Source organism: Tauraco erythrolophus, chromosome 23 (genome assembly GCF_009769465.1).
Source record: "Tauraco erythrolophus isolate bTauEry1 chromosome 23, bTauEry1.pri, whole genome shotgun sequence".
Taxonomy (NCBI): domain Eukaryota; kingdom Metazoa; phylum Chordata; class Aves; order Musophagiformes; family Musophagidae; genus Tauraco; species Tauraco erythrolophus.
The window spans coordinates 5,774,899-5,790,339 of NC_141487.1; the positions used below are offsets into that span (position 1 = coordinate 5,774,899).

Here is a 15,441-nt window from a genome sequence, read left to right on the forward strand (position 1 = left end):
GGCTGCAGTAGGAGGGGAGATGCTGGCAGAGGGCACGGTAAAGCACACTCAGAGCGTGCCAGGCCAGGGATGCCTGTGGTCATGGTAATACCCATGCACTCCAGCAGCCACCCTTGCTAGTGAGCCGCCCTTGCTCCAAGCTGAAACCTCTGGCACCTCTCTGATGAGCTGTTCCTATTACATGCAACTGGCCGACTCGGCTCTGTGTCATGTTTCCCCTGCACTGGGACTGCAGCAGCAGCAGGAGGATTTTTGACCTGCCCAGGGTAGATGGAGACATGCCTCTGGTGTCCCATGAGCTCCAAAGATTACTTTTAAGGCTGCTTCTTCCCTCCTTAGGGGCAGTTTGCTGTGGTGAGCGTCTCACCGGAGAGAGGTTGACTTGCAGTTGTGTGCAGGCATCATCTGTTTTGGGCAGGGGGTTGAGCCAGCAGTGAGACCAGGGAAGACCGCTCTGGAACTGTCGGCAGTGGAAGAGGGGAGAGCAGGACTAACTCTTGTGGCCAGGACTTAATTTTCTTGCTGAAGACTGGATGAGTAAAGGGAAATGGGCTCCTACTGCCAAATCCTGCGTGTATTTTGGCAAACTCGGTCTGCTAATGCAGAAGTTTTCTTTAGTCGTTTATAGGAACATAAGTTGCCTTTGACATACCTACACGAGGTGTTATCTGCTCTGCCTTTTGTCTTCCAAAGGGATCAGTCCCTTGTCAGAGCCAGAAGAACCCTTTCTTTCATCCACCCAACCCACCTGCCTCCTCCTGCCCCTGTTGTAAGGCTCCTGTGCCACTTTTGAGAGCCTTCCCTGGGGACGGGCAGTGCTCTCTTTAGCTGTGTAGCCTTCCCTGGTTAGGGACTTCCAGCCATTTAATGTTCCCTTCAAAGCTGTGGGGTTTTTTTTTATTCCAAGTGTTTTCTTCTCTGTGGATACATTTCAGCATTGAGACTCTTGTTGCAAGTCAGGTTATGTCTGGGAGAACCATACCAGCTGGAGTCTGTCACCTTGGATGATGCTGTCTGGGAGCAGAAGGGGGTTCCTCTGGCAAGGCGGAGGCTGGCATGCTGCCCGTGGCTTCAGTCCTGTCCCTGACCCTGTGCCTGTATCTGCAGAGGCCAGGCTTCCAGCTCGTGTATGTGAAAAAGGGCAGTGGCAGGTGAGGTGGATCTCACTGCTGTCCAAGTGTCTGGTCCAGGAGTGGATCTCCTGCTATGAATTTGAATTCTTCATTGGTAATGGGCAGGACTGTGTCAGTTCTGATTTATTTATTTTTTTAAATAAATTGTTTTCCTGGTTGAGGCTCTGTCAGCTTCCCCTAGCTAAGTGCAGTGTCCCTTGTTGGAGAGCAGTGTTCCGTGCTGTAGCCCATCGTGTGGCAACTGAAATGACTGTTGTGGGTGTAAAAGTTAGAACAGTATCAGGGAAAAGGTTGATTAGCTCATCCTCTGTCTTACTGGTCGTGTACAGAACAGCAGCAGAGGCTTATCCTGCCAGGAAAGCTCTTGAGCCGCCTTCCTGGTCCGAGTTGAGCTGTTCTGGGGAAGCTGCTGGGGTCTGCTTGCCCCTTCTCCCACCCCGCCTCTGCCCGGCTGCTTGTGCTCCGCTCTCCCATGGGAGCCCCCGCCTTGCCGGCCCTGCCTGGCTCTCTGGGTCTGCAGATAGCTGGGGTGCCTGCTGGTGGCCCTCAAGCGTTTGCTGAGAAGCAGCAGCATGTCTGGAGCCATCGTTTTTGCCTGAGCAGAGGAAAGGGGCATTGCTCCCCTCTGCCAGCCCCGCCGTCCTCTGTGCCAGGGGCTTGCTGGGTGTTTGCGCCTGGGGTGGGGAAGGTGAGCCCTCCCAGGCTGGTGATGAGAGGAGGGAGAGGGCTGTTTTGGTTTTGTGGGCCTCCAGGGCGTGAGTCAAGGTGGCTCATACAGGGCTGCATGGGGAAGGGTCAGCGGCGCAGGCGCCGAGGCTGGCAGGTTGGGTGCTGCTTTGGCAGAAAGAGCAGCGTGTGCTCCAGCCTTCGCTGCCCACGCCTTTTGTGCTTTTAGAGGGATGGCTAATGAAATTAGCTCTGCTGGAAGGCTTTGCCAGCCTGAACCACCCCTGTGCATCTTGTGACAACGCGATAAAAATTAACTGGGCCAGAAAGTGCCAGCTGTCCGTGGCTTTGAAATGGTCTCACGTGCTCTTCATCCCTCTCATTCAAGGTGCGAGTCTGGCGTTACCTGAAAGGCAAAGACATCGTCACTCATGAGATCCTCCTGGATGGTGGGAACAAGGTGGTTATCGGTGGCTTCGGGGACCCATTAATCTGCGACAACCAAGTCTCGACTGGGGACACGCGGATTTTCTTCGTCAACCCTGCCCCGCAGTACATGTGGCCAGCACACCGCAACGAGCTGATGCTCAACTCCAGCCTGATGCGGATAACGCTGCGCAACCTGGAGGAGGTGGAGCACTGTGTGGAAGGTGAGGCTGGAGCGTGGGTGCCTGTCTTTCTCCGGGGCGCTCCGAGTATGCGGATGCGGCAGCGGCCAAGCCCTGGCTCCGTTGGCTGCCTTGTGCTCTTAGTTTGTAAATGATTGATTGGCACATGATCTCGCTGGGGATGAGGTGGATCAGTCCTGCTGTTTTACATGTGTCTAGGGTAGAGTCATACCGCTCTGTGGACCCCCTTGCCAGGTCCTGTCCCTGTCACATTGACCTTGCTATCAGAGGCAATGGTTGCAACCAAGGTACAGCCAAGCAAAGTTATTTTATGTTGGTTTTGCTCCAGATTTGATGCAGATTGTCAGTCCCCTCTACAAGGAGTCTGATGTGGTTGGGAGCATCCCCACTGCAAGTCCTGTCCCAACACGAGCATGTGGTAGGCACTTAGCAGGGAATTCAGACTCCTCACAACTGAGTTGGATTTTCCTGTAGATTTAGAGCTAATAAATTAATGAGTTAATCCTGTGGTGAAGGCCTGTCCTTTATGGTAGTCACCCCTAGCTTCATCTGTCTCAGAGCTTCCTCGCTTGCTAAGTCAGCCTTGCAGACTCCTGTAGGGATGCGAGAAGCCAGCTGAATTCTGCCTGGGAGTGTAATGCTTGCTTCTCCAAGGGGTAACGAAGTCAGAACCAAGCTGAGCAGCTGAGTGATTTTTGGAGGGTATGGGTTGTGCTTTTATATTGTGGTTAAGCCCTGTATCCCTTGCACATCAATCTCTTTGGTCCTTTGTCTATGCTCCCAAAAGAGCTCAGATGAGGTGGGTTGTCATGTTGTGCTGTGCTCGTGCAGTATGTGTGCACCGTGTTGATGCTCTGCACAGGGACCGTGGGCTGACTTGTAGCTGTCCGTGGGACAATGTGAGGAGTGCTGACATGCCCATGCCAGGGAGGGTGGCTGAGTTACTAGTGCTGCTGTGGGTATAACAACATAGCTGTTGGGAAGAGCTGAGGGGCAGACAGTCCATATGTGCTCTTTAACAGGGTCTTAGACCTCCAGGTGTGGAGGTGTGCCTCTATGGAGAGCAGATCTGGAGAGGATTGATCTTTCTTCTCTACTTGTTGCCCAACCACCTTGAAAACATACTTGTCTAAGAACCCGGTCACCGGCTTCTCTCTTTGCTCTTTTGCTTGTCCTGTGTTCCAGCAAGAGCTCCGAGCTCATGGGGGAATGTGGTGCCCCGAAAGCCCTTTGCTGGGGTCTGAGTATGTCCTGAGAGCAGATGAGTAAACAAGGGAAGGAATGCAGGAATTCTGCACAGACAACAAATAAACATGCAGATTGGCTCCCTCCTCCCCTTGGACGTGCAGAGGAGAGGCCATAACCCCTTTTTCCAGCTGTGAATGCTGACAGAGGTAAATGACCGAACTCTGGGCCTGGGAGAGAGCTAGTTCAGCAAAGTGGCTCACAAGAGGCACCCATCTCGAGTGGCTTTTCTAAGAGGGAGGGACACTGGAGGTTTTCTGCCTGTATATATGCGTTCCGTCTTGCACTTGAAAGGTATTGGTCCTGCTCCTTCCTTGCACCTGGTGGAGAGGGAGGGAGGAGAAAGAGTGAGTGTGTCTGGTGGTTTTTGTTAAACCTGAGCAAACATTTGGAAGAATTCTGTCTTCATGCGGTTTGCCGTGCTCTTTGGCGTGCTCATTTTGCACACACTGGGTGTGAGCTGGGGTGGTTCCTGTTTGTGGTGAAGGATGTTGTCCCTTAAGGCCCCTGGGAGATGATGAGAGATCTAATTTTCCTCCTAATGCTATAGATTGCATGTAGGATTTATCACTGGGACCCGTTCCTGCTTTCACTTTTAGTGGGGGAAGATTCAAAATTGCGTTGTTGGTGTAATGGGTTACAGCAATCTGTGTCGGGACTGGCCGTGTTTGGTGAGTGGGACTGGGACCTGCTGCAACTGGGGACACATCCTAGCCACAGACAGCTGTTCTTGCAGAAGGTGGTGATAGGACTGTCGTTCCCAGGTGCTGTACCCTGCGGCTGTACCGGTGTCCTGGTCCCAGGAGGGGAGAGGGGCGAAGTGCCTGTGTGCACCAAGCTGTGGGTGGATGTGTCTGTCTAGAGGCATGCCCTCTGATGCAGTACCATAGGGAGGATTTGCTCGGTGTTGCTCTCATGCTGTTGTGCAAGGGAGTTGAAGGTGCCAGAGCTGGGCATGTCTGAACTCTCTTTCTCCCTCCTGTGTGCTTAAATTGCAGGTCCAAGCAGATATTGGTGGGTTTATCTTTCCTCCCTGCTATAGTAACTTTTCCTGATGTCAGGTAGCAGATGATTCTTTCTGGGACTCCCCTCTTCACTGGAGATCATTTGCTGCATAGCTTGCTTCCTTTAACTAATTGGACCCCTCTTTCTGGTGGCTCACCAGGATGCTGTTGGCATGCAGAGGTAGAGTCAGCCTGCCTGGATGGTGGCCCCAGGCCAGCAGGATGGTATGGGGAGAGTGGGGACAGGAGAGGGCTGGAAAACAGCCTGCAGACAACTCACCAGGTGTGGTGGACCTGATTGATCCAAACTGATGGAGACCTGTCCAGACTGTCACTGAGAAATGACAAAAACAAGGCAACCTTGACTTACTAAGATTGCAGGTAGGTCAAAAAGTCTTGCTCGAGGGAGATACAGTGATTCTTATTTTGGCATCTGCCTGACTTAGCTGTTTCACTTGCCTTGATTAAACCCACCTTTCTTGTCTTGTCCAGTGGACTTGCTTTTCTTCCCACGTCTTGGAAGCCTGGTTGTTGTGAGTGTCCTGTCTGCTAGGTGCTAGCAGATTTGCTGTAGACAGCATAGAACAAACTAACCCCCAAAACCTCGATTTCCCTCAAGCCCTACCCAAAGCTCAGGCCTCTCCTGAGCTCTACGAAAAGTCCCTTTTGGCTTGCCCTTGCTTTGCTGGCTTCTGAGAGGCCATGCAAAACCAGCCATGAGAACCTGCTGCTGCCACCCTGGGAACCGTTTCTGAGCTCCAAGTCTGAGAATTTAGCTCCAGGACTTGTTTCCCATCAGCTCCTCACAGGAGGGTTCAAAGCAAAGCTGCCCAGAACACTGCTCTTTGCTGCACTTTGAGTTTAAAAACAAACCTTCGAGTGCTTTTGCAGAAAGAATTGGAAGAATGGTGGCAGCTGAGTGGAAAAACATGAATGTTTTGAGTATCTTCATCTCCTGTCGCTCTGGCTTGGAAAAATCCTAGACATCAAAACCTTTCCTGTCTAAGAGTGGAGTTCAAACCAGGGCATCTCTGCGAAACAGCTCAGGTTAGAGTAAAAATCTTGTGATTTTGTTACACTTAATTGTAACAAAAATGCTTTGACCAGCTGTAGTCAAAATGCAAGACTTCAGCTAAGCTCTGCAAACTGGCTCAGTGCTGAGGGGCCTGGAGGGGAGCTTTTTGGTGCTGAACAGCAGAGGAGCAGCTCTGGGGCTTGTGCAGGGGGCTGGGATGCAGACTTGGAGCGGGTCCCTGGGTGAAGGAGGATGTTTGCTTTGGTGCCTCTTGGGGGGAACGCATGGATGTGGAAAAGGAGCCGGCTCCCAGCAGCACGCAGTGCTCTGTAGCACTGGCAGTGGATTTCCTCTTCAAGACATCTGGATGAGGCTTGCTTTCCGGGGAAGGAATTAGTGTGATCAGCTGCAGCCTTGCTGTGTTTGTGCCTCGAATGCTGGTACTGCATGGAGAGGGCTCGAGCCACGGCGCCAGAGCTCCCCAGGGCACACTACCAGCACACTCCGTGCTAGGTGCTCCTTGCTCTCCCTGACAACGCCATCAAGCACGCTCTTCTGGAGTTCAACAGCTGACTAATCCCGGAGAGAGCTTTCCCCTGCGTGTGTGTGTCATGTTTCACTTTGATCACAACTGCACTTGAAGAAAATCAAAATTTTTGTGTATGGTGTGGGAGGGGCTGTGTGGTGACTCCATACTGAGCTGTCTGGGTGGAAGGAAGTTCAGATTAAACCTTTGTTAGGGCCTTGGTTAATGAGAACCCAGAGCTCCTCTTAAGTAGTGCCTTGCTTGTGGCATGGTTTGCATAAATGCTGGTGCAGTTGCCCCAGCTGAGACTGCCCTGCTGGCTTTGGAGATGTGCGTGGACTTCGAACCTCCTGGGAAAAGCCACGTACATTGGCTTTACAAGTGCAGCGCGTAGTGAGACCTGGTAGTGTTGGGTGCTGTGTGTCACCCAGCCTAGCAACTGGAGGGGGCTGACAGTGGCCCGGGTGCAGCTGCAAGGCTGACGTGCAGCCTTGGGAACTCTTTTCCCTATAGATGCCCATAATAAAGCTACGCTGGCTTGTGTTCAGCATGCAGTGTGCTGCAGATGCTACATATGTTTAAAAATGTCACTTAGCTCTTACTGGAATTCTGATTCTAGCCAGTCCGGAACTCTCCTCTGGCTTTTCACCTCTGTGGCAACCCTATTAATTACTCCTGTAGAAGAATTGCATCCGGTCCTGCAGCCTCAGTTCTCCTGGGTCTACTTGGGAGCGGGACCGCTTTGAAAGCATCTCCCTCTAAGTTAGACCGTCCATTCTATTTTGTCTTCTGCCTGTTCACTTTCATTCTGTCCTCTCTCTCTTTGTAGGTCTCTGCCTCCATAGAACTGAGACGTTTTGTTCTTGTAAACCAGCCCATGCAAAATTTTCTTTTCAGGCTCCTTACAGAGGCTGTAAGGCACGCACAGTAGGCTCCTCTCAGCAAGGAAATTGCTGGCATGGGTTTGTGTTAGGTGATTTGGGCTGTGGTCACTTCCCATGCTCTGGTCTCTCTGCAGCCCTTCTTTACGGCTGCAACTATTTCTTTTTAATCTATCCCTGGCATTTCATTGTGCTTTAGAACAGGCAAGGGAGGGGGCTGGAAGAGGGTTAGTGTGTGGGTTTCTTCTTAAAGAAGGCTTTTTTCCTTCCCTCCTCTTCTTGGCTCTGTTTTGAATTCAAGATAATGAGAACAGCATCAACACCTCCGTCTCGGGAGGGTGAGAGAGTTAGCCAGCAGCTGTAAAATGTAGTAAACTGAGAGGTGAGAATCCACCACTGAACACTCCTGGGGCCCCTTCCTGCCTCCCTGTCTGTGGGCTGGGGCAGCATGGGTGCAGCAGGCAGCTCAGCTGGGTGCTGGAGCAGGTTTCCTCTCAGGACTGGCACGGAGGAGATCGAGGACTGACTTGTGGGTGAGGTGTCGGTGCTTCAGGAGCAGATGGAGCCAGGTCCTACAGCTGATGCTGCAGAAGCCAGCCTGCCCCATCCACAGTCCTGACCCTGCTGTGCTGGCTGGACCAGCGTTTGCAGGAGATGCTCTCGCCGCTTGTGTGGGGGGCCCTGTGCGTGGGCCAAGCGTAAGGGTCTGTTTCCGCCCTCCCTTGCACAGTCGTAATGCAAAACATCCCATGGGTTTATGGCGGTAGCTAAGAGAGTCGATTTGTTTAGCAAATTCTTATGGAATTTTAATCTGGTGTGGGAGGCTACTGGTCTGGGAAGGCTCCTTTGGCCCCACTTCCCTCTCTGGCACATCCTGCTGCATTTCTCTGCGGGATCGGCTGGGGCTTCTTGGTCAGCAGCACAGCCGGCGTGTCCCTTGGCGGTGCCGTTATGATGAGTGCTGGGCCCTGGCCGTGTGCTCTTGGTTCTGCTTTTCCTTTGTTTGCTCCTCTAATAACTTGGAGGGGGGACCGTGGCTTGCTGTCTGCTGTGCTAGAGGGGAGCTGCTGCTGCGGGCTCTGGCAGGCTCCGTGCCTCCTTCTGCTGTATGTTTTCTTGTTGAACTGCTGGGTGCTGGTCCAGGGCTGGTACATCACCTCCTGACTGGTGGGAATGCACAGGGAAGCAGCCTTCTCCCTGTTTCATCCTTTTTGCACAGACATGGGGTAGCAGAGAAGAGTGGAGCAGGGAGGGGACACGGGAGTGGGAAAGGTGTTATGAATTCCCGTAGGCGACCAGTGTGAAACATTTCCGTGTCCTGCTCTGTCCTTGCAGCCTCCTTTCAGTGCTTCCACTGCAGGATGCTTGCCCAGCATCAGCCTTGCTCAGGGGACTTGGCAAGAGCGATGTTGTAGTGCTCTGGATCAGGGGGTTGCCGCAGGGAGCTCCTCCATGGGCATGTGGAGCCTTTGGTGGTCCTGGGGGCTGTGTGCAGGAGAGGAAATGGGGCTGTGGGGGCTGCAGGGGGGCCGGTCCCCTGGGGCACAGGGAGTGAGTGCGAGTGGGTGACACCTCCTACGGTGGGCGTCACCACTTCTGCAGATGAGACTGCCTCTGAATCTCTGAGCATCTCCTGAATGGAATGCCTGCAGATCTGGGACTCTGGCATCTCCTTCATCCTCTTTGCATCCTCTGGCTTTGCAGAACTGTTTTCCTGACTCTTTGATAGCCTCTCTCAAGACAGGACTCAGGCACAGCTTTCCTGTCTCATCGCCTCTCCCTGACCACCCCCATGTCCTGTCCTGCAGCCAGCATGCCAAATGGGGAGCTGTGCATGTCCCTCCTCCAGCGGATGAGAGGTTGGGAGCCTGTACCGTGCCTGTGCCCGCACGGCTTTAGCTCGTGTGCTGGAGGTCAGCCCCGCTGTGCTGTGGGGCCAGGCTTTGCAGGCAGCCTGTGTACCCCTGGGCTTGGTCACGGTGTCACCAGGCCACGAAACTGTGCCGTAACTGCTTCGTTCCAAACTTTCCCTGTCTGCTCCGCATCTCTGCGCAGCGTCGAGCACGGGAGGGAGCAGTCAGCCCTGTCACGCTGCGTGTGCTGGAAGTGTCGATTAAGGGTGCAGGCTGGCTGCTCGCAGAACGCCGCCAGACAGTTCCATGTATGAATTCAGGTGGTTTTAGTGCTGCGGCCGATTTGCAGCCACCGAGGACTGGCTGGCTCTGCCTTTCAGGCAGTGGCAGAACTCGACTCTGCTTCTCTCTGCTGCAAATCGCCGGCTCCTGTTGCTCGAGGTGGGCAAAGCTCTCCTTTGGCACACCCAGGGCTTGCGCTGCTCGTCTCCGGCCGAGAGCTGGGGCATATGGGCACACAGGGCAGCCTGGGCATCCACAGAAGCTGTCCCAGCAGAAGGGATGTGTGGGAAATGGCTCTGTGCTCATCCGGTTTCCAAACAAAGCATGGGAGCTGGGCTCTGCTGGTGGGGAGGATGGAGTGGGGCTGCCTGCAGCCACGGCAGGGCGATGGGCAGCACCGGGCAGGCCAGCCTTTGCCCACCAACCTGCGGGGCTCTGCCTGTCGGAGCCGTCGGGTGCCTGCCCCAACTGCCGGCACCCGCCTGGGCTTGCTCTGTGCTAATCCTTACCCAGGAGTGGGACTTCAGTCTGTTTATCGTATTAAACGCTCTGCAAAGATCGTGCATTCCTTCGGGATGACTTCCAGGAGCAGGAAAGCTCTTTGATGTGCTGTGGGGCTGGGGTGGAGACAGAGTGAGTCCGGTGTCCCAGGACGGAGTGGATAGCCTCCTCTCCTGATGGGCTGTGGGCACCTAAGCAGGGAGAAGGGACTGGAGGAGGTGAACGGTGCTCTGTGAGCTGCTCCCTCCTTACAGGAGCTGTTCTAGCAGTGTCTTTTTCTTTTCCTTGAAAAACTGCTGCTCTTCCCACATTTTCAGCTCCCTGGAATCCTTTTCCTTGATTAGCAAAGGAAATGGGACTCCAGTGCTTTCAATAATTCATACCCAATTTGGGTAATTTCAGTCTGGCTGCAGCACAGACTACAAAGTGAATGAGAACGTGAGGTTTCAAACCACTCTTTTCTTATTCGCTTCTAATTTGTACTGCCCTGGCTCTTCCTGTGCCCAGCAGCCATGTCAGTCTCTGTTAATCTTCCTAAGCCGTGGCAAGCCGAGCAGCGTGGCCGGTGTGTGCAGGGGCACAGCCTGGGCCCCGTCCCCAGTCCTGTCCCAAACCCTGTGAATTGCTGGTCTTCCTAAGCTTGCGCTCTCCCACCCAGCATCTTGCCCACTTTCTCTTCTCGCTTGGCTGGTTTATGGATGACCTCCACCACCTTTGCAACTGAGGCTTGAGCTGACCCATACCTCCACGTGAGCTCCCGTGCCTTGGCCAGATCCCAGCCCCGTGAATCCCCATCGCCTCCTTAGGTCCGTATTGCAGCTTCACCTGGAAGCTGCTCTCTTTGCTCAGGAAATGTGCTTCCTGTTTGCATTGCCTCGCACTGACACACAGCTGCTGTGTCCCATCCCAGAGGCAGTGCCAGGCAGCAGAGATCCTGTGGATCCTGCAGAAGCCTGCTGGTGAAAGGTCTTTTGCCACAAACCCTGCCGTAATGGTGTGTCTTGAAGCAGCTGGCAGAGCAGGAGCCATGGTCGGTGTCTGCCCGGCGTGCTGCAGAGCCAGTCTGTGTGTCATTCTTAGGCAGTGGTTTTTTTCTTCAAGCTGAGGCCGCATGGATTTAGCTGGATTTCTTGGATTTAGTGGATTTCTGCCCTGAAAGATGACTGGCACTGCTGCTCACTGTTTATAGACCAGAGCTGCTCTTTCACAGCTGGGCTTTGCTCGTAGCCTTGCTCTGGAGCTTACTTATTCCAGTATTGCATCTTGGGCTGCCTTTTTGGGAGAAGGAGGAAAGCAGGTTAAAATGGCTCTGCTGCCCTACTCCAGATTCAAGGAGACAAACCTTAACATCTTCCATGACTGACTGCCTCTTCCTATCCCTTTTTTTTTTTTCCCCTCTGCATAGTAGTGGATGTTGGAACAGAACTGCACACACCCAGAGGATGTTGTGTCATCTTGATGGGCTGTAAGTGCATCTTCTATCTAATATTAGTCCACTGTGCTCCCTCTGTCTTACAGGGATGCTAATTAGCCTAAGTGAGCTGGAGGACTGGCTGTGCCTCGGCATCTTGATTTGTGGGTGATACTCAATTAAAACAAGGGGAACAGGAAAAGGCTGAGGGAGCTATTGCTGGTCTCTAAGTGCATTGCCTCTCTAAATCTGGGTATGTGGTCCTCAGTTCTGTGTTACAGCTGAGCAGGGCCAGATCAGCATAGAGACCAGTTTGCAACTCTCTTCAGACATGCAGGAGTACTTTGGGTTGGAATTGGTCTCATCCAAACTTCTCCTCCTGGGGAGAGAGGGAGGTACAGAGGCTCAGAATCTGCTGGAGAACAGCATGAAGCAGTTATCTTTCCTTTAAGGGCTTTAAAGCAATTTGCCCATGTTAACAAGCCATTTAACTCCCCGAGGTGCTGTCTGCATTTCTGCAGACTGAGACTGGTATGGTAAGTAAGCAGCATCGTGGCCCATTTTGCAGAGCAAGTCTGTGACCAAGCAGGGAATGGGGCTCAGGAGCCCAAACTCGCTGGGCTGCTCACGGCTGCCAGCAGTGGAAGGGGAGGGCTCGGGATAACTGTGATTACACACCTGCACCTTGACTCTGAAGGGACGAGGCAGACACTTGATGTTGTAGCTGGAATACAGGAGCTTTGCAGATGAATAGCCAGGCTGTTGGCACCTAAAACAGAAGGAGAGCTGATGGCAGGGGACATCTTCCTTGAGGGGCTGTTCAGGATCCTCATGCCATGGCACTGAGTCGCTGTGAACTCTTTCCTGTTATTTGTGGGTTCCCTGGGACTCTCCCTGCTGTGGCACTCCCCTGGATGCACTGGCCACGTAGATGTGCTTTGAGGTTCCTCCTGCTGGCTTTTCCTTCGGCCATCCAGGCTGCCCATGATGCCTTATCAGCCCGTTCCTGGCTGCATCTGCAGCCACAGGCGCACAGGGCTGCTGTGAGCACCACACACTCACTGTGGGTGCGTGGTGCCCAGGTGGTCTGACAAACATGCTCTTGGACATTGTACCTTGGCTCGTTCTTTTCCCTGCCTGTGTAAAATCCTACTCTTCCTGCTGCTCTGGAGGAGCAAGCAAATGGAAGAGGCATTGAAATTGGACTTCCTCAGCTCTTTAGCTAAAGAGGAGCATGGCTAGAACTAGTTCCTGTCTTACTTCTAACATAAATGCCACTGATGCAATTTATCCATTCCTCTGGAATATAGCTGCAGACTGGAAAGACAGCTCCTGCTGCAGAACCCAAGGGCCAGGAGGGATGCTCAGGAGTTTATGTGTAACCACTTGCCTCTGCCGTGTGCATGCTGTGTGGTGTTGAACTAAAGCCCCCATCTGAGGCTAAATTCATGTTTTGAAAACTAAACTTCTTCCCAGCTGGTTGTGCTGTGGCAATGTTTGTTGCAGGTGGGGGATTGTGTAGCCAAAGCCTTGAGCCTGGCTGGGTGCTTGCTAACTCCTGCCAGAACAGAATCTGCCAGGTTGCTCAGCTTTGGTAACCAAAGGGTTGAGTAAGTTGTGGCCTTCCAGCACTTGCAGTGCTTCTGAACCCCCAAACTGCAGAACAGGAGTCACTGGAGGACGGGGAGGGGGGAGAAATATCAACCAATACATCGCTTGCCAACTCTGATTCAGCTGCCAAATTGTGATTGTCTTGGCTCTAAAGCTGTTCTCCTTGGCCAAGAAGCACCGTATTTGCTCTGTTTCTGGGAAAAAAAAAAAATGCTCTGGGACCTTAGGTCAGTTCAGGCTTTCAAGTACTTCTGTAAAATCAAGGAATAACCATGTTACAAAGGAAGCACCAGCCACAAAGAAGTGGTGGTGAGAGTATAAAAGCAATCTGAGTGAATCCTCTGACTGCTTAAAGCAAGCTGGATCCTGGCTTCCCACCTTGGACAGGACAGCCCCAAACAAACTTTCCTGATTTGCATGGCCTGGGAAGCAGCTGGCGGTGATGGATGTGGACACAGAAAACCAAACTGGTCAGTTGGAACTCCAAGGTGTGTTTCCGGCTCTGTGTTCCCCGCTAACGAGGTGAGACTCCTGGTTCCTGTGGAAGGCAAAAATCATCCGAGCTTGGGAAGAAAGGAGAGGAGCGAAAAAGAGGTTAGAGCATGTTCTGGGGGCTGTGCCTCGGTATCTGGGCACCCTTTTTCAGTGCCGTGGGCTGGCTCCTCTGCTGCCATTTCCATGGTGCTGAGACCCCGGCTCGCGGTGCCTGCAGCGGTACCCTCAGGGCTCTGCCCGCTGAGGGTTGGAGTGGACTGGGGCTCGCCCTGGACTTACCCCTTGGACAGTGCTTCTCACCAGTACCAGCAAAAGCTGAGTGAGAAGCTTCCAGAGAGGGAGCGAAGTGCCCACGTGAGGTGTGCATCTTGCACCCCTGTAAGAAGAGGCACACAGTGGGCACAGGTGGTTTTGGACCCCTTCGTAGGGTTTCCCTGTCCCTCTGTGCAGCCAGCCCGGGAGAGAGGTGCTTCCCTGGGCTTGGCCAGGCACTGCATGCTGGCAGTACTGGTCCTCACCCTGGCACCTTTCTGCCAATAATCTGCTCTTGCACTAACGGGCAGTGGCTGGGCGGGCAGCCAAGAGTGGCGTTCCAGGCATAGCTCAGGCAGGTAGGCTGGCAGGAGAAGCCCTGCTCAATGGGATCCACGGAGCAAGGTGTAGGAGGAGCAGCCTGCCTGCAGGAAAGGGGTGCCATGGGGAGCAGGGTGCTCCCAGCTGTGCTGGGGTGGTGGCCTGGCAGCAGCGGTGGCACTGACTGCCCAGGGGTGCAGGCACAGGTGGCACCCTTCACTGGCGTGGGTGAGGTGGTCTCCTGTTGCTGATCCCCCTCCTCTCTGGATTGCTGCCCGTGCGACGCTGTGCAGCACCACTGCCTTTCTCTTGGTGGCTGTCCTGGTGGAAGAGGACATATGCTGATTTTTAGATGCTAGTAAGTGATTGCTGGGGAAACCCAGTGCCTGGCACTATGCAGCAGATCAGAAAGGCCCTTGCTTTGAATTAGGGAGCAATCCTGTAACTCCTGGATGGCTGCATTTGGAACAGACACCCAGCTGGAGAGGGCTGGCTGTGCGCCCCTGCCTAGCTGTGCTGCGGTCCGGTTACAGACCGGGCGAGCGTTTGGGGAATGCACTCTCCCCTGTGTGCCTTCCCAGAGGGAATGGCTCCTTCACTGGTGTGTTTTATATAACTGGGGTCCTCTTCACTGTTTTCTATGGCGTTTTTATCATGGTGGCCGAGAAGCATTTTCCCTCTATAGGAGATGTGGGATTATGCTGTGGGTCCTTCTCTTCTGCAGTCATGTTTTGCCAGGGGATTCGTTCAGGCTGGTCCTTTTTCTGCCACTCACTTCTCATTCTCTTGGTACCTGAAAACTTTACTAATGAACAGATCCGTCAAGGGTATGAGGTCAGAATTGAGTTATCTTCCCCAGTTATCACCCAAGCAAACCCTTTTGGCTGGGCTGCGGGAGCCATTCGTGTGGCTTGGGATTGGCGAGAGCTTGGCTGGGGCTGGGCTGTAGCTTTGTTTGGGACAGTTGTGCTCTTGGGGAATCAGCCTTTGAGAAAACAGGTTCTTTTGTCTGTTTTATTTGTCCATCTCCTGCTTACAGCCAGTTTCTCTCTCAGCTTTCCTTGTTACACTGGGCTGTCTGCTTATGTAGTGATAAAATCCCTGAGCAAATTGTTTTAACTGGTGCTGTTTATCTAAGAGATAAACTAGGATCAGTGGAAGCTCCTGGCAGTTGCATGGGGAAACTCTGTCACGAGGAGCCATTTGAGCTCTGTCTAGGTGAGCGCCGCTTCTTTCAGCGTGCTTACTTTCCTAACAAACTTGTCCCGGGCTAAGCACAGAGACCAAGACTTGCAGAAATTCCCTATTTGCCTTGCAGTTGGAATACCAGTGCAGCGGAGAGGCATGCTGATGGGCGCAGGGCCTTGGGAGAGAGGTGTTTGCCTGGGCTGGTGCCTGGGGTGCAGTGACCCTGGGCTGTGTCTCTGAAGTTGCCTGCAGTCCCACACCCACCCCATAGCCTGCTGCTCCCTCTCCCTTACCCCATCCCTGCTTCTCTGCAGGGAACCACCTGCTCTTCAGTATAAGTTTCAATGGGTCATGAAAGCCTGGGGGCTGCCTGCATCAGTAGTGCCAAGCCAGCCATAAAACAAAGCTCAGGTAGTTCTTACAGGGCA

The 15,441-nt window shown here is 53.4% G+C and overlaps 1 protein-coding gene across 3 annotated transcripts in view; it reads left to right on the forward strand.

Annotated features, from left to right (window-relative positions):
- The window catches only part of AGRN (agrin), a 115,422-nt gene that overhangs the window by 5,971 nt on the left and 94,010 nt on the right, over positions 1–15,441 (forward strand). For all 3 annotated transcript variants that reach the window (XM_086625606.1, XM_086625605.1, XM_086625607.1), the window contains exon 2: positions 2,188–2,449. In XM_086625606.1, the coding sequence (XP_086481732.1) occupies positions 2,188–2,449 (262 nt within the window). The remainder of the gene's footprint in view (positions 1–2,187; positions 2,450–15,441) is intronic.